This window comes from Taeniopygia guttata, chromosome 30 (genome assembly GCF_048771995.1).
Source record: "Taeniopygia guttata chromosome 30, bTaeGut7.mat, whole genome shotgun sequence".
Classification (NCBI taxonomy): domain Eukaryota; kingdom Metazoa; phylum Chordata; class Aves; order Passeriformes; family Estrildidae; genus Taeniopygia; species Taeniopygia guttata.
The window spans coordinates 898170-925080 of record NC_133055.1 but is presented as its reverse complement, the minus strand read 5'-3'; the positions used below and the strand labels follow the sequence as shown (position 1 = coordinate 925080).

Below are 26911 nucleotides of genomic sequence, written 5' to 3'. Positions count from 1 at the left end.
GGATCCAAATCCCATTTTTTGGGATCCAAATCCCATTTTTTGGGATCCAAATCCCATTTTTTGGGATCCAAATCCCGTTTTTCCCAAGGATCCAAAGTCCTTTTTCTGGGATGCAAATCCCATTTTTTGGGATCCAAAATCCCATTTTTTGGGATCCAAATCCCGTTTTTCCCAAGGATCCAAAGTCCTTTTTCTGGGATACAAATCCCATTTTTTGGGACGCAAAGTCCCGTTTTTCGGGATCCAAATCCCATTTTTCGGGATGCAAATCCCATTTTTCTGAGATGCAAATTCCCTCCTTTTCCCGGGACTCCAGGTCCGTCTTCCCAGGATCCAAAATCCTTTTTTTGGGATCCAAATCCCATTTTTTGGGATCCAAATCCCATTTTTTGGGATCCAAAATCCCATTTTTTGGGATGCAAAATCCCGTTTTTCCCGAGGATCCAAAGTCCTTTTTCCGGGATCCAAATCCCATTTTTCCGGGATCCAAATCCCATTTTTCGGGATCCAAATCCCATTTTTCGGGATCCAAATCCCATTTTTCGGGATCCAAATCCCGTTTTTCCCGGGACTCCGGGTCCGTCTTCCCAGGATCCAAAATCCTTTTTCCTCGGAATCCAAAGTCCCTTTTTTTGGGATGCAATTCCCGTTTTTTCCAGGATCAAACGTACCTCCTTTTCCCGGGATCCAAAGTCCTTTTTTTGGGATCCACCGTCTCTTCTCGGGATCCAAAATCTCCTTTTTTGGGATGCAAATCCCATTTTTTGGGATCCAAATCCCATTTTTTGGGATCCAAATCCCTTTTTTTGGGATCCAAATCCCATTTTTTGGGATCCAAATTCCCATTTTTTGGGATCCAAATCCCTTTTCTTCCCGGGACTCCGGGTCCCTTTTTTCCCAGGATCCAAAGTCCTTTTTGTGGGATGCAAATCCCATTTTTCCCCAGGATCCAAATCCCATTTTTCCCGAGGATCCAAAGTCCTTTATTTGGAATCCAAAATCCCATTTTTCGGGATCCAAATCCCATTTTTCGGGATCCAAATCCCTTCTTTTCCCAGAATCCAAAGTCCTTTTTCTGGGATCCAAATCCCATTTTTTGGGACGCAAAGTCCCGTTTTTCTGGGATGCAAAATCCCATTTTTCCCGGGAGTCCGGGTCCCTTTTTCCCAGGATCCAAAGTCCTTTTTTTGGGATGCAAATCCCGTTTTTTGGGATCCAAATCCCATTTTTCCCCAGGATCCAAAGTCCTTTTTTTGGGATCCAAATCCCATTTTTCGGGATCCAAATCCCATTTTTCGGGATGCAAATCCCATTTTTCGGGATGCAAATCCCATTTTTCGGGATCCAAATCCCATTTTTTGGGACTCCAGGTCCGTCTTCCCAGGATCCAAAATCTTCCTTCTTGGACTCTTTCCCAGGATTTCGGGTCACTTTTCCCGGGATTCAAATCCCATTTTTTCCCCAGGATCCAAAGTCCTTTTTTTGGGATGAAAATCCCATTTTTTGGGATGCAAATCCCATTTTTTCCCCAGGATGCAAAGTCCTTTTTTTGGGATCCAAAGTCCCTTTTTTTTGGGATGAAAATCCCATTTTTTGGGATCCAAAATCCCTTTTTTCCCGGGACTCCAGGTCCCTTTTCCTGGGATCCAAATCCCATTTTTTTTGGGATCCAAATCCCATTTTTTGGGATCCAAAATCCCATTTTTTCCCTGGACCTGAGGTCCGTCTTCCCAGGATGCAAATTTTCATTTTTCGGGATGCAAATCCCATTTTTTGGGATGCAAAATCCCATTTTTTGGGATCCAAAATCCCATTTTTCGGAATGCAAACTCCCTCCTTTTCCCAGGACTCCAAGTCCGTCTTCCCGGGATCCAAAGTCCATTTTTTGGGATCCAAATTCCCAATTTTTGGGATCCAAACTCCCAATTTTCGGGATCCGAGTTCCCATTTCTCGGGATCCAAATTCCCGTTTTCCGGGATGCAATTCCCGTTTTTCGGGATCCGAGTTCCCATTTCTCGGGATCCAAATTCCCGTTTTTCGGGATCCAAATTCCCGTTTTTTGGGATGCAATTCCCGTTTTTCCCAGGACCAGCAGGAAGAGGCAATTCCCGGTTTTCCCACTTTTTTTCCCTTTTTTTTTTCCCATTTTTTCCAACTTTTCCCCAAACTTCCAGGACCGGGGAGGGAATTTTGGGATCTTGGAGCTTCTCCCGCCGGAATTTTCGGGAATCTTCCGGAGGCGCCTCCGTTCCTTCTCCTCCGCGGATCCTGCCCGGAAAATTCCGGAAAATCCCGGAATTCCCGGCCCAGCCCCAAATTCCGGCGCTCCCAAGGGGAAAAAATTGGGATTTTTGGGGATTTTTGGGGGGGTTTGGATTCCTGGGATTGGGATTTGGGATGGGAATTCCCGCCCGGATGGGGCCGGAGCTGCCCCGAAATTCCAAAATTTCTGAAAATTCCCAAAATTCCTGAACGGCAGCCTCGGCTCCAGGGGGGATTTTGGGGAAAATTCCAGGATTTGAGGGATTTTTGTGGGAAAAAATTGGGAAAAAATTCCTCCAAAAAAGCCCAAGAGTGACAAAACCACAGGAAAATGAAGAAAAAAACAGGAAAAACGGGAAAAATCCGGGATTTTTTTGGGATTGGGCACTGGGAATGCCAAAGAGGGGGAAAATATTCCCAAAAAAAAACCCCAGGAATGACAAAAGCACCGGGAAAAGCAGGGAAAAAAAACCCGGATTGCACAAAAAATGAACCAAAAAAAGGGAAATTCCAGAATTTGCGGGAATTTTTTTGGGAATGTTGGAATCGGGAAGAGGTGGGGAAAAAAAAGGGGAAAAAATTCCCAAAATCTGCCCAAAAAAAAATTTAAAAAAAAACCCAAAATGGGACAAAAAAAACACAAAAAAAGGGGATTTTTTAATGATTTTTGGGGGGATTTTTGGGGGGATTTTTTGGGGGATTTGTTGGGGATTTTTTTGGATTTTGTTGGGGATTTTTGGGAAGGGTCTGGGAGGTGGGAATTTCGGGAATTCGGGAATTCCGGGTACCTGCAGGTATCTCTCCAGCATCCTGACGATGTGTTTGTCCCAAAAACGGGAGAAAAACCCCCAAAAACGGGGAAAAATTCCAGATTTTCCTGAAATTTTTGGATCCCAAAGAAGTGGGAAAAAAAATGGGAAAAAATTCCCAAAATTTGCCAAAAATCAGGAAAAAAAACAGAAAAAAACCCGGAAAATGGCACGAAAAAAAGGGAAAACTGCGGATTTTTGGGGGTTTTTTTTTTGAATTTTCGGGATTTTTTTGGGGGGATTTTTTTTGGGATTTTTGGGAAGTGTCTGGGAGGTGGGAATTTCGGGAATTCCGGGAATTTTGGGTACCTGCAGGTATCTCTCCAGCATCCTGACGATGTGTTTGTTGTTCAGGACGCTCTTGGCCACGTGCAGACTCGTCTTCTTGAACTGCTCCGCCGCCAGCTGGAAAAGGGGGAAAATCCCGGAATTCCGGGAATTCTGAAGGGGTTAGAGGGGAAATTCCCGGAATTCCGGGAGTTCTGAAGGGGTTAGGGGGAAATAAACCTGGAATTCCTGGAATTCCGCAGAGGTTTGGGTGAAAATCACGTAATTCTGGGAATTCTGCAGGGGTTCGGGGGGAAAATGGGAAAAAATCCCGGAATTCTGGGAGTTCTGAAGGGATTTGGGGGAAAAAAATCCTGGAATTCCTGGAATTCCGCAGAAGTTTGGGTGAAAATCACGTAATTCTGGGAATTCTGCAGGGGTTTAGAGGGAAAATGGGGGGAAAATCCCGGAATTCCAGGAATTCCGCAGGGGTTTGGGGGGAAAAGCCCAGAATTCTGGGAATTCTGAAGGGGTTAGAGGGAAAATCCCGGAATTCTGGGAATTCTAAAGGGGTTAGAGGGAAAATTCCCGGAATTCTGGGAATTCTGAAGGGATTAGGGGGAAATAAACCTGGAATTCTGGGAATTCTGAAGGGGTTCGGGAGTAAAATGGGGGAAAAAACCTGGAATTCTGGGAGTTCTGCAGAGTTCAGGGGGAAAATGGGGGAAAAAAATGGAATTCCGGGAATTCTGAAGGGGTTAGAGGGAAAATCCCGGAATTCCGGGAATTCCGCAGGGGTTTGGGGGGAAAATCCCAGAATTCTGGGAATTCTGAAGGGGTTCGGGAGGAAAATGGGGGAAAAAAACCGGAATTCTGGGAATTCTGAAGGGGTTAGAGGGAAAATTCCCGGAATTCCGGGAGTTCTGAAGGGGTTTGGGGGGAAAATCCCGGAATTCCGGGAATTCTGAAGGGATTAGAGGGGAAATTCCCAGAATTCTGGGAGTTCTGAAGGGGTTCGGGAGGAAAATGGGGGAAAAATCCCGGAATTCCGGGAATTCTGAAGGGGTTAGAGGGAAAAACACGGAATTCCGGGAATTCTGAAGGGGTTTGGGGGAAATAAACCTGGAATTCTGGGAATTCTAAAGGGATTTGGGGGAAAAAAAATGGAATTCTGGGAATTCTGCAGGGGTTTAGAGGGAAAATGGGGGAAAAAACTGGAATTCCGGGAATTCCGCAGGGGTTTGGGGGGAAAAGCCCAGAATTCTGGGAATTCTGAAGGGGTTTGGGGGGAAAATCCCAGAATTCTGGGAATTCTGAAGGGGTTTGGGGGGAAAATCCCAGAATTCCGGGAATTCTGAAGGGGTTAGAGGGAAAATTCCCGGAATTCCGGGAATTCTGAAGGGGTTAGAGGGGAAATCCCGGAATTCTGGGAATTCTGAAGGGATTAGGGGGAAATAAACCTGGAATTCCGGGAATTCTGAAGGGGTTAGAGGGAAAAACACGGAATTCTGGGAATTCTGAAGGGATTCGGGGGAAATAAACATGGAATTCCGGGAATTCTGCAGGGGTTCAGGGGGAAATTGGGAAGAAACCCCAAAATTCTGGGATAACTGGGGATAAATTTGGGATAAATCCGGGCCAGACTCACCCTGCGGCTGCGGTTGTGCTAAACCCGGGATCAATGGGGAATAAATGGGAATAAATGGGAATAACTGGGAATAAATCTAGGATAAATCCGGGATAAACCCGGGATAAATTCGGGATAAATTAGGGATAAATTTGGGATAAATTTGGGACAAGCTCACCCTGCGGCTGTGGTTGTGCTAAACCCGGGATGAATGGAGAATAAATGGGAATAACTGGGAATAAATCTGGGATAAATTTGGGAATAAATCTGAGATAAATCCGGGATAAATCCGGGATAAATCCGGGCTAAATTTGGGATAAATCTGGGATAAATTTGGGATAAATTTGGGATAAATCTGGGATAAATCCAGGAAAAATCCGGGATAAATCCGGGATAAATTTGGGATAATTTTGGGATAAATTTGGGCCAAACTCTCACCCTGCGGCTGCGGTTGTGCTAAACCCGGGAATAAACCCGGGATGAAAGGGAATAAATCAGGGATAAATCTGGGATAAATCAGGGATAAATCTGGGATAAATCCGGGATAAATTCAGGATAAATTTGGGATAAATCCGGGATAAATTCAGGATAAATCCGGGATAAATTTGGGATAAATCCGGGATAAATTTGGGATAAACCCGTGCCAGACTCACCCTGCGGCTGCGGTTGTGCTAAACCCGGGATGAATGGGGATAAATGGGAATAAATCCGGGATAAATTTGGGATAAATCCGGGATAAATGGGAATAAATTTGGAATAAATCCAGGATAAATCCGGGATAAATCCGGGATAAATTTGGGGTAAATCTGGGATAAATTTGGGATAAATCAGGGATAAATCTGGGAATAAATCTGGGGTAAATGGGAATAAATCCGGGATAAATTTGGGATAAATCCGGGATAAATCCAGGATAAATTTGGGATAAATTTGGGGTAAATCCAGGATAAATTTGGGATAAACCCGGGATAAATCTGGGATAAATTTGGGCTAAATCGGGGGTAAATCCGGGATAAATCCGGGATAAATTTGGGATAAACCCGGGATAAATTTGGGATGAATTTGGGATAAATCCGGGATAAATCCGGGCTAAATTTGGGATAAATCTGGGATAAATCTGGGATAAATCCGGGATAAATCCAGGATAAATCTGGGATAAATCCAGGATAAATTTGGGATAAATTCAGGATAAATTCAGGATAAATCTGAGATAAATCCGGGATAAATTTGGGACAAACCCGGGATAATTTTGGGCTAAATCCGGGATAAATCTGGGATAAATCTGGGATAAATTTGGGATAAACCCGGGATAATTTTGGGATAAATTAGGGATAAAATCTCACCCTGCGGCTGCGGTTGTGCTCGGCGGAGCGCAGGTGCCGCTGCAGCAGCGCTCCCTGGGCCGGGATCAGCATGTCGCAGGCCAGGCAGTGCGCCGCCTCGATCCGCTTGAAAAAGTGCTCCTGCCCGATCCCTGATTCCCAAAAATTCCCAAAATTCCGTCAATTCCGGGAATCCGGGAAAGCAGGAGTCAAATAGTCCCAATCCCGCCCCGAAATTCCCTTTTTCAGGGAGAAAATCCAGCAAATTTTACCCCAAAAATGAAAATTGGTCCCAATTTCCTTGAGGAAAAGCTCCTGAGCCAGACCTGATCCCAAAAATTTCCCAAAAATTCCAAAAATTCCATGAATTTGAGTGAGGAGAAGTCAAACAGCCCCGAAATTCCCTTTTTCAGAGAGAAAATCCAGCAAATTTTACCCCAAAAATGAGCATTGACCTCAATCCCATTGGCAAAAATGCTCCTGGCCGATCCCTGATTCCCAAAAAATTCCCAAAATTCCGTCAATTCCGGAAATCTGGGAAAGCAGGAGTCAAATAGCCCCGGCCCCGCCCCAAAATTCCCTTTTTCAGAGAGAAAATCCAGCAAATTTTACCCCAAAAATGAGCATTACCCTCATTTCCATTTGAAAAATGCTCCTGGCCGATCCCTAATTCCCAAAAATTCCCAAAATTCCGTCAATTCCGGAAATCCGGGAAAGCGGGAGTCAAACAGCCCCGGCCCCACCCCGAAATTCCCTTTTTCAGGGAGAAAATACAGCAAATTTTACCCCAAAAATGAGAATTAGCCTCGATCCCATTGGAAAAGTGCTCCTGGCCAATCCCTAATTCCAAAAAATTCCCAAAAATTCAAAAAAAAATTCCCAAAAAATTCAAAAAATTCCATGAATTTGAGTGAGGAGAAGTCAAACAGCCCCAAAATTCCCTTTTTCAGGGAGAAAATACAGCAAATTTTACCCCAAAAATGACAATTGGCCTAAATTCCCTTGGAAAAGTGCTCCTGCCCGATCCCTAATTCCCAAAAAATTCCCAAAATTCCGTCAATTCCGGGAATCCGGGAAAGCGGGAGTCAAACAGTCCCAATCCCATCCCAAAATTCCCTTTTTCGGAGAGAAAATACAGCGAATTTTACCCCAAAAATGAGCATTACCCTCATTTCCATTTGAAAAATGCTCCTGGCCGATCCCTGATCCAAAAAATTCCCAAAATTCCCAAAAATTCCCCAAAAAATGCCAAAAATTCCATGAATTTGAGTGAGGAGAAGTCAAACAGCCCCGAAATTCCCTTTTTCAGGGAGAAAATCCAGCGAATTTTACCCCAAAAATGACAATTGGCCTCTATCCGCTTGAAAAAGTGCTCCTGCCCGATCCCTGATTCCCAAAAAATTCCCAAAAATTCCCAAAAAATTAAAAAAATTCCATGAATTTGAGTGAGGAGAAGTCAAACAGCCCCGAAATTCCCTTTTTCAGGGAGAAAATCCAGCGAATTTTACCCCAAAAATGAGAATTGGCCTCGATCCGCTTGAAAAAGTGCTCCTGCCCGATCCCTAATTCCCAAAAATTCCCAAAATTCCGTCAATTCCGGGAATCCGGGAAAGCAGGAGTCAAACAGCCCCGGCCCCGCCCCGAAATTCCCTTTTTCAGGGAGAAAATACAGCAAATTTTACCCCAAAATGAGAATTACCCTCATTTCCATTGGCAAAAATGCTCCTGCCCGATCCCTGATTCCCAAAAATTCCCAAAATTCCGTCAATTCCAGAAATCTGGGAAAGCAGGAGTCAAACAGTCCCAATCCCGCCCCGAAATTCCCTTTTTCAGAGAGAAAATACAGCAAATTTTACCCCAAAAATGACAATTGGCCTCGATCCGCTTGAAAAAGTGCTCCTGCCCGATCCCTAATTCCCAAAAATTCCCAAAATTCCGTCAATTCCGGAAATCCGGGAAAGCGGGAGTCAAACAGTCCCAATCCCATCCCGAAATTCCCTTTTTCAGAGAGAAAATACAGCGAATTTTACCCCAAAAATGAGCATTACCCTCATTTCCATTTGAAAAATGCTCCTGGCCGATCCCTGATCCAAAAAATTCCCAAAAATTCAAAAAAAAATTCCCAAAAAATTAAAAAAATTCCATGAATTAGAGTGAGGAGAAGTCAAACAGCCCCGAAATTCCCTTTTCCAGAGAGAAAATCCAGCGAATTTTACCCCAAAAATGGGCATTACCCTCAATCCCATTGGCAAAAATGCTCCTGCCCGATCCCTAATTCCCAAAAATTCCCAACATTCCGTCAATTCTGGAAATCTGGGACAGCAGGAGTCAAACAGCCCCGGCCCCGCCCCGAAATTCCCTTTTTCAGAGAGAAAATACAGCGAATTTTACCCCAAAAATGAGCATTACCCTCATTTCCATTGGAAAAATGCTCCTGGCCGATCCCTAATTCCCAAAAATTCCCAAATTCCGTCAATTCCGGAAATCCGGGAAAGCAGGAGTCAAACAGCCCCGGCCCCGCCCCGAAATTCCCTTTTTCACAGAGAAAATTCAGCAAATTTTACCCCAAAAAATGAGCATTACCCTCATTTCCATTTGAAAAATGCTCCTGCCCGATCCCTGAGCCCAAAAAATTCCCAAAATTCCGGGAATTCTGGAAATCCGGGAAAGCGGGAGTCAAACAGTCCCAATCCCATCCCGAAATTCCCTTTTTCACAGAGAAAATCCAGCAAATTTTACCCCAAAAATTGGAACTGGCCTCGATCCACTTGAAAAAATGCTCCTGCCCGATCCCTGAGCCCAAAAATTCCCAAAATTCCGTCAATTCCGGGAATCCAGAGCGGCGGGAGTCAAACAGTCCCAATCCCATCCCGAAATTCCCTTTTTCAGAGAGAAAATCCAGCAAATTTTACCCCAAAAATGAGCATTACCCCCAGTCCCATTTGAAAAATGCTCCTGCCCGATCCCTAATTCCCAAAAAATTCCCAAAATTCTGTCAATTCCAGAAATCCGGGAAAGCGGGAGTCAAACAGCCCCGGCCCCGCCCCGAAATTCCCTTTTTCAGGGAGAAAATACAGCAAATTTTACCCCAAAAATGAGAATTGGCCACACCCCGGAAGGGATCAGGATTTGGGATCAGGATTTGGGATTTGAGATGGGAATTTGGGATTTGGGATTTGGGATTTGGGATTCTGTCCCACCCCAGAAGGGATCAGGATTTGGAATTTGGGATGGGAATTTGGGATTTGTGATGGGGATTTGGGATTTGGGATGTGATTTGGGATTTGGGATTTGGGATTTTGGTCCCACCCCGGAAGGGATCAGGATTTGGGATTTGGGATCAGGATTTGGGATTTGAGATGGGAATTTGGGATTTGGGATGGGATTTGGGATTTGGGATGTGATTTGGGGTGTAATTTGGGATTTTTCCCACCCCGGAAGGGATCAGGATTTGGGATTTGGGATTTGGAATGGGAATTTAGTATGGGAATTTGGGATTTGGCATTTGGGATTTGGGGTGGAATTTGGGATTTGGGAATTTGGGATTTTTCCCACCCCGGAAGGGATCAGGATTTGGGATTTGGGATGGAATTTGGGATGGAATTTGGGGTGGAATTTGGGATTTTGCCCACCCCGGAAAGGATCGGGATTTGGGATTTGGGATTTGGGATTTGGGATGGAATTTGGGGTGGAATTTGGGATTTTTCCCACCCCGGAAGGGATCCGGATTTGGGATGGGAATTTGGGATTTGGGATCAGGATTTGGGATTTGGGATTTGGGATGGGAATTTGGGATTTGGGGTGGAATTTGAGATTTGGGATGGAATTTGGGATCAGAATTTGGGAATTTGGGATTTTGCCCACCCCGGAAGGGATCCGGATTTGGGATGGGGATTTGGGATTTGGGATTTGGGATGGAATTTGGGGTGGAATTTGGGATTTTGCCCACCCCGGAATGAATCAGGATTTGGGATTTGGGATTCTGTCCCACCCCTGAAGGGATCCAGATTTGGGATTTGGGATTTGGGATGGAATTTGGGATTTGGGATGGAATTTGGGGTGGAATTTGGGATTTTGCCCACCCCGGAAGGGATCCGGATTTGGGATTTGGGATTTGGGATGGGGATTTAGGATTTGGGGTGGAATTTGGGATTTTTCCCACCCCGGAAGGGATCAGGATTTGGGATTTGGAATTTGGGGTGGAATTTGGGATTTGGGATGGAATTTGGGATGGGAATTTGGGATTTTGGTCCCACCCCGGAAGGGATCAGGATTTGGGATTTGGGAATTTGGGATTCTGTCCCACCCCGGAAGGGATCTGGGGTGGGAATTTGGGATGGAATTTGGGGTGGAATTTGGGGTGGAATTTGGGATTTTTCCCACCCCGGAAGGGATCCGGATTTGGGATCAGAATTTGGGATTTTGGGATTTTTCCCACCCCGGAAGGGATCCGGATTTGGGATTTGGGATTTGGGATGGAATTTGGGGTGGAATTTGGGAATTTGGGATTTTTCCCACCCCGGAAGGGATCCGGCCGCGCTCTGCTCCCGTCCCTCTCCGGCATCTCCTGCCGGCGCCGCTCGATCTTCCGGTTCCTGTTCACGATGTACTCCTGGGAAAACGGGAATAAAACGGGAATAAAACCCGGAATTCTGGGAATAAAACCTGGAATTCCAGTTCACTATGTACTCCTGGAAAAACGGGAATGAAAACGGGAATAAAACCCGGAATTCTGGGAATAAAACCCGGAATTCTGGGAATAAAACCCGCAATTCCTGTTCACGATGTACTCCTGGGAAAGGGGAAAAATGGGAATAAAAATGGGAATAAAAATGAGAATTCTGGGGATAAAACCTGGAAATTCTGGGAATAAAACCCGGAATTCCGGTTCACGATGGACTCCTGGAAAAACGGGAATGAAAACGGGAATAAAACCCGGAATTCTGGGAATAAAACCTGGAATTCCGGTTCACTATGGACTCCTGAGAAAACGGGAAAAACGGGGAAAAAATTGGGAAAAAAAAAGGGAATAAAAATGGGAATTCTGGGAATAAAACCTGGAAATTCTGGGAATAAAACCCGGAAATCCTGTTCACAATGGACTTCTGGGAAAGGGGAAAAATGGGAATAAAAATGGGAATAAAAATTGGAATTCTGGGGATAAAACCTGGGAATAAAACCTGGAAATTCTGGGGATAAAATCTGGGAATAAAACTCGGAATTCCAGTTCACGATGCACCTCCTGGGAAAACGGGAATAACAATGGGAATAAAAATGGGGATAAAAATGGGAATTCTGGGGATAAAAATGGGAATTCTGGGAATAAAACCCGGAATTCCGGTTCATGATGGGCTCCTGGGAAAACGGGAATAAAAATGGGAATAAAAATGGGAATAAAAATGGGAATTCTGGGATAAAACCTGGGAATAAAACCTGGAAATTCTGGGGATAAAACCTGGGAAAAAAAACCTGGAAATTCTGGGGATAAAATCTGGGAATAAAATCCAGAATTCCGGTTCACGAAGGGCTCCTGGGAAAGGGAATAAAAATGGGAATTCTGGGGATAAAAGCAGGAAGAATCTGGAATTCTGGCACAAAACCACCAAGAAAATCCCAAATATCCAACTTGGAAAAATCCCCCCAAAAAAATTCTGAAAAAAAAGGAGGAAAAAAATCACAAAAAAAAAAATCACAAAAAATTCAAAAAAAAAATCACAAAAAATTTAAAAAAATCCCCCCCCAAAAAATCACAAAAAATTTAAAAAAAAATCCCCCCCTAAAAAAATCACAAAAAATTTAAAAAAAAAATCACAAAAAATTTTAAAAAATCACAAAAAATTCAAAAAAATAATAAAAATTTTTTAAAAAAATCATAACAAATTAAAAAAAAAATCCCCCCCAAAAATATCACAAAAAATTCAAAAAAAATCCCCCCCAAAAAAAATCACAACAAATTTTAAAAAATCACAAAAAATAAAATAAAAAAAAATAAAAAAAATCATTAAAATTTTAAAAAATCCCCTAAAAAAAATCACAAAAAATTAAAAAAATCCCCCCAAAAAAATCACAAAAAAATCAAAAAAATCACAAAAAATTTTTAAAAAATCACAAAAAAATTCAAAAAAAATCATAAAAAATTCAAAAAAAATCACAAAAAATTCGAATTTTCGCCTAAAAACACCCCCCAAAAAATCCCCAAAAACTCCCAGATTTCCCCTGTGGCCAGAATTCCACGGAAATTCGGGAATTTGGGGCACCTGCAGGAACTGGACGGTTTTATCCGGGAGTTTGGTGCCGATGTAGCGCAGCGTGTCCCGGTGGAATTTGCTCTCCAGGTGCCGCTGGATCTCCTCCTCCTCCAGACTCCGGAATTTGCAGACGGAGCAGGCGAACTGGATCCTGGAAATGCAGAAAATTCCCAAAAAATCCCGCCAAAAATTCCCAAAAAATTTCCCCGAAATCCACAAAAAAAATCCCAGAAAATTCCCACAAAATCATCCAAAAATTCCCCCAAAATCGCCGCGAAATTCCCAGAAAATCACAAAAACAAATCCTAGAAAAAATCCCAGAAAATCGCAAAAAAATTTTCCCTGAAAAATTCCAAAAAAAAAATCTTGAAATTCCCAGAAAATCCCCAAAATTCCCAAAAAGCTCCCCAAAATTCCCAGAAAAATTCACCCAAAATTCCCAAAAAGCTCCCCAAAATTCCCAGAAAAATTCACCCAAAATTCCCAGAAATATTCCCCCAATTTCCCAGAAAATCCCAGAAAAGTTCCCTGAAAAAAAAATCCCAGAAAATCGCAATAAAATTCCCTGAAAAATTCCCCAAAAATTCCTGAAGTTCCCAGAAAATCACCGAAATTCCAAAAAAACTCCCCAAAATTCCCAGAAAAAAATCCCCCAAAATTCCCAGAAAAATCCCAGAAATATTCCCCCAAATTCCCAGAAAACCCCCCAAAAACTCTCAAAAAAATTCTCCCAAATTCCCAGAAAATCCACCAAAAAACTCCCAGAAAATTGGCCCAAATTTCCAGAAAATCACCAAAAAAATCCCCCAAATTCACCGAAAATTAAAAAAAAAAATCTGAGAAAAATTTCCCGAAAATTCCCCAAATTCACAGAAAATTCCCTGAAAAATCCCCCAAAATTTCCAGAAAATCCCAGAAAAATTCCCTGAAAAAATCCCAGAAAATCGCAAAAAAATTCCCTGAAAAATTCCCAAAAAAATGCCTGAAATTCCCATAAAAATCCTAAAAATTCCAAAAAAACTCCCCAAAATTCCCCCAAAATTCCCAGAAAAATCCCAGAAATATTCTCCCAAATTCCCAGAAAACCCTCCAAAAACTCTCAAAAAAATTCTCCCAAATTCCCAGAAAATCCACCAAAAAACTCCCAGCAAATCGGCCCAAATTTCCAGAAAATCACCAAAAAATTCCCCCAAATTCACAGAAAATTTAAAAAAAAAAAATCTGAGAAAAATTTCCCGAAAATCCCCCAAATTCACAGAAAATTCCCTGAAAAATTCCCCAAAATTTCCAGAAAATCCCAGAAAAATTCCCTGAAAAAATGCCAGAAAATCGCAAAAAAATTCCCTGAAAAATTCCCAAAAAAATGCCTGAAATTCCCATAAAAATCCTAAAAATTCCCAAAAAACTCCCCAAAATTCCCCCAAAATTCCAAGAAAATCCCAGAAATATTCTCCCAAATTCCCAGAAAACCACCCAAAAATTCTCAAAAAAATTCTCCCAAATTCCCAGAAAATCCACCAAAAAACTCCCCCAAATTCACCGAAAATTAAAAAAAAAATCCGAGAAAAATTTCCCGAAAATTCCCCAAATTCACAGAAAATTCCCTGAAAAATTCCCAGAAAGTCCCCAAAAATTCCCAGAAAAATCTCCAAAAATCCCCAAAATTCCCCGAAAATCCCCGAAATTCCCAAAAAAATTCCGGAATTTCTGGATTCCTACCTGTCCATGGCCCTGTCCCTCATCCGGTCCCTCCTCCGCTGCTTCTCCCGTTTCTTCCTCACCTCCTCATCCTCCTCCGAGGATCCTGCGGGAAATTCGGGAATTCTGACCCAAAAAATTCCCAAAAAATTCCCAGAGCCCCAATTCCCAAATTTTCCCACCTTTTTTTCCCAGATTTTCCCACTTTTTTCTGTATTTTTCCCAAGTTTCCACTCAATTTTTCCCAGTTTTTTTCCCCTTTTCACTCAATTTTTCCCATTTATTTTCCCCTTTTTCCATTTTTTCTCAATTTTCTGTAAATTTATTTTCTTTTTCCCATTTTTTTCCCCAATTTCTACCAATTTTTCCCACTGATTTTCCCAGATATTCCCATTTTTTTCCCCATGGAATTTCCTAGACATTCCCATTTTTTGTTTTTCCCACTTTTTTTCCTAATTTTCCCACTTTTCCCCTCATTTTTTTCCCAGTTTTCCCCCAATTTTCCCATTTTTCTCCCATTCCCAGCAGCTTTTTTCTTCCCTGGGATCATTTGGGATCCAACCCCAAAGAATTCCTCAGGAATTCCTTCCCAAAAACCCCAAAATTCCTTTAAAAAACCCCAAAGTTCCTTTACGAATCATCAGGAAACGCCCAAAAAAAATGAAAAAGAAGGAAAAAAAAAAAATCCCAAACTTTTGGGTGTGAACTGGAATTTTTTGGGAATTTCCACCCCAAAACCTGGAAAAAAAACCTTTGGAATTTTGGGATTTTTCCCCTTTCCGGCCACAAATCCCCCAAAAAAACCGCTGGAAAATCGCGGAATTCCGGGAATTTCCCCCCGGAATTCCGGGAATTCTCCTGGCAAAGGGTCTCCTGGGGAAGCAAATCCGGGATCTCCTGGAAAAAAAGAAGGAAAAGGAACCATTGGAGTCAATTCTTGGGGGATAAACGGAATTTTGGGAATTTTCACCTCATTTTTTATGGATATTCCCAAAAAAATTGGGTTTTTGGTTTTTTTTGGTTTTTTTTTTTTTTGGTGGAATTTTGATTTGGGAATTCCGGCCCCTCCCAGCTTTTTCCAGGCGGGAATTATTCCCTAAATTCCCAAATTTCTGACCCCCACCTGGAAAATAAAAACCCAAAATTTGGGATCCAGCCCTGTCCAGGAGCCAAATCTGGGTGGAAATTCCCATTTTTTCCCATTCCCAGGTTTTTTTTTGGGATGCTTCAGGCAGGGAAATCCCCTTGGGAATTCCAAAGGGGGGAAAATTCCATCAAATTTGTGATTTTTTGGGATATTCCAAGGCAGGGAATTCCTCAGGAGATGCTGCAGGGCTCAGAAATTCCCAGATTTTCCCGGATTTTGGGAATTCCTGGAATACTTACACCTTTGTCTGCCTCATCCAGGGATTTCTCATCTCCTTCTCCTTCGTCTCCTACGGGAAAAATGGGAAAATTTAGGAAGAAAATGGAAGAAATTGGGAAAAAAAAGAGGGAAATTCCAAAGAAATTTGGGGAAATTCCAGGGAAATCTGGGAAAATCCAGGGAAATCTGGGGAAATTCCAGGGAAATCTGGGAAAATCCAGGGAATTCTGGGAAAATCCAGGGAAATCTGGGGAAAATCCATGGAAAATCCAAAGAAAAAGGATAAAAATGCAGGGAAAATGGTGGGAATCCATGGAAAAAGAAGGAGAACCACAAAAAAATCCCAGGAAAAGGTGGAAATTCCCTGGAAAAACTCGAAATTCCTGGGGAAAAGGGTGGAAATTCAAGGAAAATTGTGGAATTCTCAGAAAAAGGCTGGAAATTCCTAGGAAAAGGCAGAAATTCCCAGGAAAAAAAAAAAAAAAAAAGCCAGAATTCCCAGGAAAAGGCAGAAATCCCCAAGAAAAAAAAGGACGGAATTCCCAAAAAAAGGCCGGAAATTCCCACGAAAAGGCAGAAATCCCCAAGGGAAAAAAGGGACACAATTCCCCAAAAAAAAGGCTGGAAATTCCCAGGAAAAGACCAGAATTCCCAGGAAAATCCCCCCAAAAAAGTCAGGAAATTCCCAGGAAAAGACCAGAATTCCCAGGAAAAAAAAAAAAAAAAGCCAGAATTCCCAGGAAAAGGCAGAAATCCCCAAGAAAAAAAAGGGACACAATTCCCCAAAAAAAGGCGGGAAATTCCCAGGAAAAGGCAGAAAATCCCAAGAAAAAAAAGGACAGAATTCCTAAAAAAAGGCCGGAAATTGCCAGGAAAAGGCAGAAATTCCCAGGAAAACATCAGAAATCCCCAAGAAAAAAAAGGACAGAATTCCCCAAAAAAAGGCTGGAAATTCCCAGGAAAAAAACATCAGAATTCCCAGGAAAATCCCCCCAAACAAAAAAGGCAGGAAATTCCCGAAAACAGACCAGAATTCCCAGGAAAATCCCCCCAATAGAAAGGCAGAAATTCCCAAAAAAACAGACCGAATTTCCCGGGAAAAGCGACGGTACCGTGCTCGGAGTCGCTGTCGCTGCGGGGCTGTTTGGGATCGTCATTATTCCCGGTGGTGTCGTTGTTCCCGGTGGTGTCGTTATTCCCGTCGGTATTCCCGGTATTATTCCCGTTATTCCCGCTGTTCCCGGTGTCGTTCCCGTCCCGTTTGCGTTTCCGAGGCCCTTCGGGGTCCCACCGACCCCCGGGACGAGCGCGGAGCCCCCGGCGGCGGCCCTGCCACGGGAAAATCGGGATAAATGGGGTCGGGAAATGGGGAAAAAGGGGAAAAATGGGAAAAAATGGGGAAAAATGGGATAGAGGGGGGGAAAAATGGGATAAAGTGGGGGAAAAGGGGGGAAAAGGGGGGATAAATGGGATAAAGTGGGGGAAAGGGGGAAAATGGGGGAAAAGGGGGGAAAAAGGGGGGGAAATGGGATAAAGGGGGGGAAAAGGGGGAAAAATGGGATAAAGTAGGGGAAAAATGGGATAAAGTGGGGTAAAAGGGGAAAAAATGGGATAAAGGGGGGAAAAATGGGATAAAGGGGGGGAAAAAACGGGATAAAGTGGGGGAAAAATGGGATAAAGTGGGGGGAAATGGGGAAAAAACGGGATAAAGTGGGGGAAAAATGGGATAAAGTGGGGGGAAAATGGGATAAAGTGGGGGGAAAATGGGATAAAGTGGGGGGAAAAGGGGGAAAAATGGGGAAAAGGGGGGGAAAAATGGGATAAAGTGGGGGAAAAATGGGATAAGGGGGGGAAAATGGGATAAAGTGGGGGAAGGGGGAAAAATAAATGGGATAAAGGAGGGGAAAAATGGGATAAAGTGGGGGAAAAGGGGAAAAAATGGGATAAAGTGGGGGAAAAATGGGATAAAGTGGGGGAAAAGGGGATAAAGTGGGGGGAAAGGGGGGAAATGGGACAAAGTGGGAGAAAGGGGATAAAAAGTGGGGAAGAATGGGAAAAAAATGGGATAAAGTGGGGGAATGGGGGATAAAAAGTGGGGAAAAAATGGGATAAAGTGGGGGAAAAGAGGGGAAAGGGGGGAAAGGTCGGGAAAAATAAATGGGATAAAGTGGGGGAAAGGGGGATAAAAAGTGGGGAAAAATGGGAAAAATAAATGGGATAAAGTGGGGGGAAAGGGGGGAAAATGGGATAAAGGGGGGGAAAAGGGGGAAGAAAGAGGGGAAGAATGGGAAAAATAAATGGGATAAAGTGGGAGAAAAAGGGATAAAAAAGTCGGGAAAAATGGGAAAAATAAATGGGATAAAGTGGGGGAAAGGGGGATAAAAAGTGGGGGGAAATGGGAAAATTAAATGGGATAAAGTGGGGGGAAAGGGGGGAAGGGGGGAAAATGGGGGAAAAATGGGATAAAGGGGGGGAAAAATGGGATAAAGTGGGGGAAAAATGGGATAAAGTGGGGGAAAAGGGGGGAAAAGTCGGGAAAAATGGGAAAAATAAATGGGATAAAGTGGGGGGAAAATGGGAAAAATGGGATAAAGTGGGAGAAAAGGGGGAAAAATGGATAAAGCAGGGGGAAAGGGGGGGAAATGGGATAAAGGGGGGGAAAAGGGGGAAAATGGGATAAAGTGGGGGAAAAGGGGGGAAAATGGGATAAAGGAGGGGAAAAATGGGATAAAGTGGGGGAAAAGTGGGGAAATGGGGATAAAGTGGGGGGAAAGGGGGAAAAATGGGATAAAGGAGGGGGAAAATGGGATAAAGTGGGGGAAAAGGGGAAAAATGGGATAAGGGGGAGAAAAGGGGGGAAACGGGGATAAAGTGGGGGAAAATGGGATAAAGGGGGGGAAAAATGGGATAAAGGAGGGGAAAAATGGGATAAAGGGGGGGAAAGGGGGAAAAATGGGATAAAGTGGGGGAAAAGGGGGAAAAAATGGGATAAAGTGGGGGAAAAATGGGGTAAAGTGGGGGGAAAATGGGATAAAGTGGGGGAAAAGGGGGAAAATGGGATAAAGTGGGGGAAAAGGGGGGAAAAATGGGATAAAGGGGGGGAAAAATAAATGGGATAAAGTGGGGGAAAAGGGGGGAAAATGGGATAAAGTGGGGGAAAAGGGGGGGAAAGGGGGATAAAGGGGGGGAAAAGGGGGGAAAATGGGGAAAACGGGAAAAATAAATGGGATAAAGTGGGGGAAAGGGAGATAAATGTGGGGAGAAAAATGGGAAAAATAAATGGGATAAAGTGGGGGAAAGGGGGATAAAAAGTGGGGGAAAAAATGGGATAAAGTGGGGGAAAAGGGGGAAAAATGGGATAAAGTGGGGGAAAAGGGGGAAAAATGGGATAAAGTGGGGGAAAAGGGGGGAAAAATGGGATAAAGTGGAGGAAAAAGGGGGATAAATGGCATAAAGTGGGGGAAAAGGGGAAAAATATGGGATAAAGGGGGGGAAAGGGGGAAAATTGGATAAAGTGGAGAAAAATGGGATAAAGTGGGGGAAAAGGGGGAAAAATGGGAAAAATGGAGGGAAAATGGAAAGAAGAAGGAAAAAACTGAGGGAAAAGTGGGAAGAAGTGGGAAAAAGCTGAGGGAAAAGTGGGAAGAAGTGGGAAAAATTGGAGGGAAAATGGAAAGAAGAAGGAAAAAAATTGGGGCAAAAGTGGGAAAAATTGGGGGAAATGGGAAGAACAAGGAAAAAACTGAGGGAAAAGCGGGAAGAAGGGGGAAAATGGAGGGGAAATGGGAAGAAGGAGGAAAAAACTGAGGGAAAAGTGGGAAGAAGTGGGAAAAAATGGAGGGAAAATGGGAAGAAGAAGGAAAAAACCGAGGGAAAAGCGGGGAAAAGAAGGAAAAAGCTGGAAAAACCCGAGGAAAAGCGGGAATTTCTGGCAGCACTCACCGGGTACAGCCCGTTCCAGGGCAGGGCTCCCATCCTCTCCTTCCTCCTGATGCCGAAGGGGCCGCGGCTCATTCCCGGCATTCCCAGATCGCCGGGATAATCGGGATAATCGGGATAATCGCTGGGATAATCAGCGGGGTAATCGGGATAATCAGCGGGGTAATCGCCGGGATAATCGCCGGGATAATCACCGGGATAATCGGCGGGATAATCGGGATAATCGCGATATTCCAGCGCCTGGGAGAAGAGCGAGGGCAGCCCGCGGCGGCTCCCGGGGCCCGGGAAGGGCTCGGCCCACCGGGAACCGCCCGGGAACGGCTCCGGGAGGCGGCGGCCCCGGGACGGGCCCCGGCGGGCGGCACCGGGAGCGGCACCGGGAGCGGCTCCGGGACCGCGGGAGGCTCCGGGAGCGGCGTCGGGACCGGGAGCGGCACCGGGAGCGGCACCGGGAGCGGCCGCACGGAACGGAGCGCCCCGGGAGTCAGCGCGGGGCGGGAACGAGGAGAAGGAGGAGAAGCGGAAGGAGCTGCGGGAAAAATAAATTAAATATCGGGGTTAGGGGTGGGGGATGAGGGGAGGGAATATGGGGATGAAAATGGGGGTTAGGGATGGGAATGGGGCAGGAAAATCGGGATTAGGGATGGGGAATGAGGGGCAGGAAAATGGGAATGAAATCGGGATTAGGGGTGGGAATGGGGGCGGGAAAATGGGAATTAAAATTGGGGTTTAGGGATAGGAATGGGGGCAGAAAAATCAGGATTAGGGCTGGGAATGAGAGGCAGGAAAATTTGGATTAGGGATGAGAATGGGGTGTGTAAAAATCAGGATTAGGGATGGGAATGGGAGACGGAAAAAGGGGAGTGAAATCGGGATTAGGGATGGGAATGGGAGCAGAAAAATCGGGAATGAAATCGGGATTAGGGATGGGAATGGGGGGCGGAAAAATCGGGATGAGGGATGGGAATGAGGGGCAGAAAAATGGGAATTAAAATGGGGGATGAGGGGCAGAAAAATGGGAATTAAAATTGGGGTTTAGGGATGGGAATGGGGGGCAGAAAAATGGGAATTAAAATTGGGGTTTAGGGATGGGAATGGGGGCAGGAAAATCGGGATTAGGGATGGGGGATGAGGGGAGGGAATATGGGGATTAAAATTGGGGTTAGGGATGGGAATGGGAGCAGAAAAATCGGGAATGAAATCGGGATTAGGGATGGGAATGGGGGCAGGAAAATGGGAATTAAAATTGGGTTTAGGGATGGGAATGGGAGCAGAAAAATCGGGAATGAAATTGGAATTAGGGATGGGAATGGGGGCAGAAAAATCAGGATTAGGGATGGGAATGAGGGGCAGGAAAATTGGGATGAGGGATGGGAATGGGGGTGGAAAAATCAGGATTAGGGATGGGAATGGGAGACGGAAAAAGGGGAATGAAATCGGGATTAGGGATGGGAATGGGAGCAGAAAAATCGGGAATGAAATCGGGATTAGGGATGGGGGATGAGGGGCAGGAAAATGGGAATTAAAATGGGGGTTAGGGATGGGAATGGGAGCAGAAAAATCGGGAATGAAATCGGAATTAGGGATGGGAATAGGGAGCAGAAAAATCAGGATTAGGGATGGGGAATGAGGGGCAGAAAATGGGAATTAAAATTGGGGTTTAGGGATGGGAATGGGAGATGGAAAATTGGGATTAGGGATGGGAATAGGGAGGTGGAAAATCGGGAATGAAATCGGGATTAGGGATGGGAATGGGGGGCGGAAAAATCGGAATTAGGGATGGGAATGGGGGCAGAAAAATCAGGATTAGGGATGGGAATGGGGCAGAAAAATGGGAATTAAAATTGGGGTTAAGGATGGGAATGGGGGCAGGAAAATCGGGATTAGGGATGGGAATGAGGGCAGAAAATGGGAATTAAAATTGGGAAAAACCCTAAAATTCGAGATCCCACCTTCCGTAAGCCCTGAAATCGCCGGGAAAACGGGGGAATTTTGGGACAAAACGGCCAAAACCACCAAAAAGCGGCGCCGGGTTCCAGGAATGGGTGGAAAAAAGGGGATTTTGGGATCCTCGGGCTGACCTGTGCTGCTGCTCGGGGCCGTCGCCGGCGCTGCCCTCCTTGGCCAGCAGGTCCAGGCGCTGGTTGATCTTGGCGATCAGCGAGTCGGCGCTGGATCCCGCCGGATCCGCCGCGCCCGAGGAGCCGCCGGATCCCGAGCCGAAGGTGGATCCCGAGCCGAAGGTGGATCCCGATCCCGATCCGAAACTTGTTCCCGATCCTGATCCAAAAGCGGTTCCCGATCCTGATCCGAACCCAGTTCCTGATCCTGACCCGAAGGTGGATCCCGCGGATCCCGATCCAAAACCGGTCCCGGATCCCGATCCAAAAGCGGTTCCTGATCCTGATCCGTAAGCGGATCCCGCAGATCCTCCTCCAAAGGCGGTCCCCGATCCCGATCCGAAGGTGGATCCCGCTGAGGCTCCTCCAAAGGCGGTCCCCGATCCCGATCCGAAGGCGGATCCCGACCCAAAGGCGGATCCAGCAGATCCCGACCCAAAGGCAGCTCCGGATCCTGAGCCGAACGCAGATCCCGATCCGAAGGAGGTCCCGGATCCCGATCCGAAGGTGGATCCCGATCCGAAGGAGGTCCCGGATCCCGATCCAAAGGTGGATCCCGACCCAAAGGCAGCTCCAGACCCCGATCCAAAGGTGGATCCAGCGGATCCCGATCCGAAGGCTGTCCCAGATCCCGATCCGAAGGCGGATCCAGCGGATCCCGATCCGAAGGCTGTCCCAGATCCCGATCCGAAGGCGGATCCAGCGGATCCCGACCCGAAAGCTGTCCCAGATCCCGATCCAAAGGCGGCTCCGGCCGATCCCTCGCCGGATCCCAGCCCCAGATCCGATGCTTTGGGTGGATCCCAGGATCCGTAGGAGGCTCCGGCGGGCGCCGAGCTCTGCCCGGGGTAGAACTCATAACCCTCGTAGCCTGGCAAGGAAAGGGTTAATTAGTCAGCTAATTAATTAACTGGAAGGTCGTTTAGAGAGTAATTAAGGAGTTACAGGGGTGGGAGCCCAGCAGGAAAAATCCCGGGGTGATTCCAAGGAAAAAAAATTCCAAAGGAGTTTGGGGGGTGTAGAACTGCTAACCCTGGTAGCCTGGGAAGAAAAGGGTTAATTAGCTCATGAATTAATTAATTAGCTCATTAGTTAATTAGTTCATTAGTTAATCAATTACTAAGAAGATCATTAATGGAGGAATTGAAGAGTTACAGGGGTGGGAGCCCAGCAGGAAAAATCCCGGGGTGATTCCAAGGAAAAAAATTCCAAAGGAGTTTGGGGGGTGTAGAACTGCTAACCCTGGTAGCCTGGGGGGAAAAGGGTTAATTAGTCAGCTAATTAATTAACTGGAAGGTCGTTTAGAGAGTAATTGAAGAGTTACAGGGGTGGGAGCCCAGCAGGAAAAATCCTGGGGTGATTCCAAGGAAAAAAAATTCCAAAGGAGTTTGGGGGGTGTAGAACTCGTAACCCTCCTAGCCTGGGGGGGGAAAGGGTTAATTAGTTAATTAGCTCACTAATTAATTAATTACAGGCCCATTAAGGGGGGAATTAAAGAGTTACAGGGGTGGGAGCCCAGCAGGAAAAATCCCGGGGTGATTCCAAGGAAAAAAAATTCCAAAGGAGGTTTGGGGGGTGTAGAACTGCTAACCCTCGTAGCCTGGAGGGGAAAGGGTTAATTAGTCAGCTAATTAATTAACTAGGAGGTCGTTAAGAGAGTAATTAAAGAGTTACAGGGGTGGGAGCCCAGCAGGAAAAGCTCTGGGAAAATTCCAAGGGAAAAAAAAAAATTCCAAGGGGATTTGGGGGGGGTGTAGAACTGGTAACCCCCCCAAGGGTTAATTAGATAATTAATTAATTAATTAATTAATTAGGGGCTCATTAAGGGGGGAATTAAAGAGTTAGAGGGGTGGGAGCCCAGCAGGAAAAGAAGGAAAAGAATTCCAAAGGAATCCGAGGGGTTTTGGGCTCTGGGAATTTTGGCTCTTTGCAGCCTGGGGAGTAATTAGTTAATTGGTTAATTTGTTAATTAGGGAGGAATAAGAGGATTAATTAATGAGTTACAGAGTGGGAGCCCAGCAGGAAAAACCATGAAGAATAAAGGGAGAGGGAAAGGGAAAAAATGGGGGGAAAAAGGAAATAAAAGGAAAAAAAAATGGGGAAAAGGGAGGAAAAAATTGGGAAAAAAGAGGGGGAAAAGGGAAAAGGGAAAAAAATGGGAAAAGGGAGGAAAAAAGGGGGAAAAGGGAGGAAAAAAGGGGGGAAAGTGAGGAAAAAAGGGGGGAAAGGGAGGAAAAAAGGGGGAAAAGTGAGGAAAAAAGGGGGAAAAGGGAGGAAAAGGATGGAAAAATGGGAGAGAAGGGGAAAAAAGGGAAGAAAAAGTGGGAAAAGGGAAAAAAAATGGGAAAATGGAAGGAAAATGAGAAGAAGGAGAAGAAAAAAATTTGGGAAAAGGGCGGGAAAAATTGGGAAAAATGAGGAAAAAGGAGGAAAAAGGGTGGAAAAAACGTGGGGAAAGAAAATGGGAAAAAGGGAGGAAAATGGGGAAAAAGGAAGGAGGAAAAGGGAAGGAAAAGTTCGAAAAAAAGGAGGAAAAAAAGTTGGAAAAAATGGGGGGGGAAGAGAAAATGGGAATAAAGGAGAAAAATGGGGAATAAAGGAAAAAAATGGGGAAAAAGAAGGAAAATGGGAGGAAGGAGGGAAAAAAAGGGAAAAATTTGGGAAAAGAGGGAAAAGGGAGGGAAAAATGAGGGGAAAATGGGGGAAAAGGAAAAAAGTTGGAAAAAAAATAGGGGGGAAAAAGGAGAAAAGGGGGAAAAAAGCAGGAAAAGAGGGAATTGAGAATTCCAAAATTCTCACCCACCTTGCCAACTGCTCGTGTTCGTGCCGTAGGAAGCTGGAAAAAAAGGGGAAAAATTCAGGAATTTTTCATGGAAAAATGCTGAAATTTGGGCTGAAATGTTTGGGGTTTCTGGGAAAAGGAGGGGATTTGGGGATAAAACAGGAGGGATAGGGGAAAGGGTGGGAAAATGGGGAAAAAATGGAAAAATAGAGGGGAAGAGGGTGGGAAATAGGGAGGAAATGGGGAAAAAAGGAAAAAAAAGGAGAAATATGTGATAAAGGGGGAAAAGGGGAGAAATACGGGGGAATATTAGGAGAAAAAAGAAGGAAAATGGGGAAAATGGGAGAAAAATTGGGGGGAAATGGGAGGAAAATGGGGTAAAATAGGAGAAAATGGGAGAAAAACTGGGAAAAAATAAGAAAACTGGGGGGAAGGGGCGAAAATGGAAGAAATAGGAGGAAAATTGGGGGAAAATGGGAGGAAAATGGGGTAAAATAGGAGAAAATGGGAGAAAAACTGGGGAAAAAGGAGAAAACTGGGGGGAAGGGAGGGAAACGGAAGAAATAAGAGGAAAATTGGGGAAAATAGGAGAAAAATGAGAGGAAATGGAGAAAATACGAAAAAATTGAGGAAATGAGAGAAAAATGGGGGTGAAAACGGGACAGAAAAAAAATAAAATGGGAGGAAAATGGGGGACAGGAAAGGAGAGAAAAAAGGGGGAAAATGGGAGAAAAATTGGAGAAAAAGGGGAGAAAGATGAGGGGGAAGGGGGAAAAATGGGGGGGAAAAGGAGAAATTGATGCAAATTTGGGAACAGCTCACCCTGGGCGCCGGCGGCCCCGGTGCTCCAGGTGCCATATCCTGGGAAAAAGGAGAATCCGTCAGCAAGGAAGGGAAAATTCCCACTTTTCCGGAGCATAATCCCAAATTCCAGTCCCAATGCAAAATTCCAGCCCCAAATTCCAGTCTCGATCCCAAATCCCAGCCCCCAAATCCTAAATTCCAGCCTCAAAACCCAGCCCTGATCCCAAAATCCAGCCCAAATCCTAAATCCCAGCCCCAAAATCCAGCCCAAATCCTAAATTCCAGTCCTAATCCCAAACCCCAGCCCCAAAATCCAAAGTAAGGCTGGAAAAGAAGCCAAGCCTGGGATAAATAATCCCAAAAAAATCAGGGTTGGATTTGCCCTTTCCTGATCCCTTTATCCAGGCTGAGGAATCCGGGGGAAATTCCAGGGTGGATCATGAGGGGATCCAGGGGAATTTCCAGGGGGATCCTGAGAGGATCAAGGGGAATTTCCAGGGGAATCCTGAGGAATTTCCAGGGGAATTTCCAGAGCGATCCAGGGGAAATCCTGAGGGGATCCAGGGGAATTTCCAGGGGAATCCTGAGGAATTTCAAGGGGGATTTCCAGGGGAATCCTGAGGAATTTCCAGGGGAATTTCCAGAGCGATCCAGGGGAAATCATGAGGGGATCCAGGGGAGTTTCCAGGGGAGATAATGAGGGGGGATCCAAAGAAATTCCAGGGGGAATCCTGAGAGGATCCTGAGGAATTTCCAGGGGAATTTCCGGAGGGATCCTGAGGAAATCCTGAGGGGATCCAGGGGAATTTCCAGGGAGATCCTGGGGGGGGATCCAGTGGAACTTCCAGGGAGAATCCTGAGGGGATCCAGGGGAGACCATGAGGGGGAATCCAAGGAAATTCCAGGGGGAATCCTGAGGGAGATCCAGGGGAGAATCCAGGAGGGAATTTCTAGAGGGAAACCTGAGGGGATCCAGGAGGGAATTTCTAGGGGGAAACCTGAGGGAGATCTAGGGGAGATCCAAGGCGGGGACTCCAGGGGATCCCCCTGAGGAGAAGACAGGGATCCCCTCAGGAGGGGGACACGGGATCCCCTCAGGAGAGGGACACAGAACCCCCAAGGAAGGGGACATGGATCCCCCGGGTGCCGCCACAATTGGGACGGGCCAGGACGAGGGAAACTGAGGCACAGGCGGTCGGGACCGCCCAGGACGAGGGAAACTGAGGCACAGGCGGCGGGGGCGGGGCCGCGGCCGCCATTTTGTGTCGCCTTCAGAAATGGGCCCGGCGCCATTTCCGCCCCCCCCGGTCCCCCTCAGGGCATGACCCCTCCCACCACTCCCCAAGAGCCAATCAGCGCCGCCCTAGCGGTGACTGACGTGGCGCTCAGCCAATCAGCGGCGCCACCGCCTCACGGGGGGGCGGGCGCTCCGCTTCCCGCTGTGGCGGAGCCCTCTCCCCCCCCCGCCAGCACTCGCCGGTAACGGAACCGGTGCTGAGGCAGCCACGGGAAGGAGCCGCCGCCATCCCGGGTGAGCGGCAGCACCGCGAGGCCGCCCCTCCCGGCACTTACCGCCGTATCCCGGCTCCATCGCCGCCGCCGCCGCTTCACCGCCCGCCTCAGCCGCCTGCGCACGCGCGCCACCGCCCGCCTCCCGTTTGGCCCCGCC

At 45.8% G+C, this 26911-nt stretch overlaps 1 protein-coding gene and 1 long non-coding RNA gene across 8 annotated transcripts in view; both read right to left on the bottom strand.

Annotated features, from left to right (window-relative positions):
* AKAP8 (A-kinase anchoring protein 8) overlaps positions 1–26911 on the bottom strand; it is a 33286-nt gene extending 6375 nt beyond the window's left edge. Inside the window, exons 1-14 of one of the 7 annotated variants that reach the window (XM_072920030.1) lie at positions 26815–26911; positions 25261–25299; positions 24460–24492; positions 21618–22527; positions 19706–20065; positions 19540–19651; positions 16710–16926; positions 15620–15667; positions 14253–14337; positions 12543–12684; positions 10804–10897; positions 7794–7847; positions 6307–6437; positions 3382–3513 (exon numbers count right to left, since the gene is read on the bottom strand). In XM_072920030.1, the coding sequence (XP_072776131.1) occupies positions 3382–3513; positions 6307–6437; positions 7794–7847; positions 10804–10897; positions 12543–12684; positions 14253–14337; positions 15620–15667; positions 16710–16926; positions 19540–19651; positions 19706–20065; positions 21618–22527; positions 24460–24492; positions 25261–25299; positions 26815–26833 (2376 nt within the window). In that variant the 5' untranslated portion in view covers positions 26834–26911. Of the gene's footprint in view, positions 1–3381; positions 3514–6306; positions 6438–7262; positions 7313–7793; positions 7848–10803; positions 10898–12542; positions 12685–14252; positions 14338–15619; positions 15668–16709; positions 16927–19539; positions 20066–21617; positions 22528–24459; positions 24493–25260; positions 25300–26814 lie in introns of those variants that run through there. The other 6 variants (XM_072920028.1, XM_072920026.1, XM_072920027.1 and 3 more) reach the window with 6 other exon arrangements.
* Positions 2107–3375, bottom strand: LOC121468326 (uncharacterized). The gene is made up of 2 exons (XR_012052292.1): positions 3052–3375; positions 2107–2269 (listed from the first exon to the last, which is right to left on the bottom strand). It is a non-coding gene; the product is annotated as an uncharacterized lncRNA (long non-coding RNA).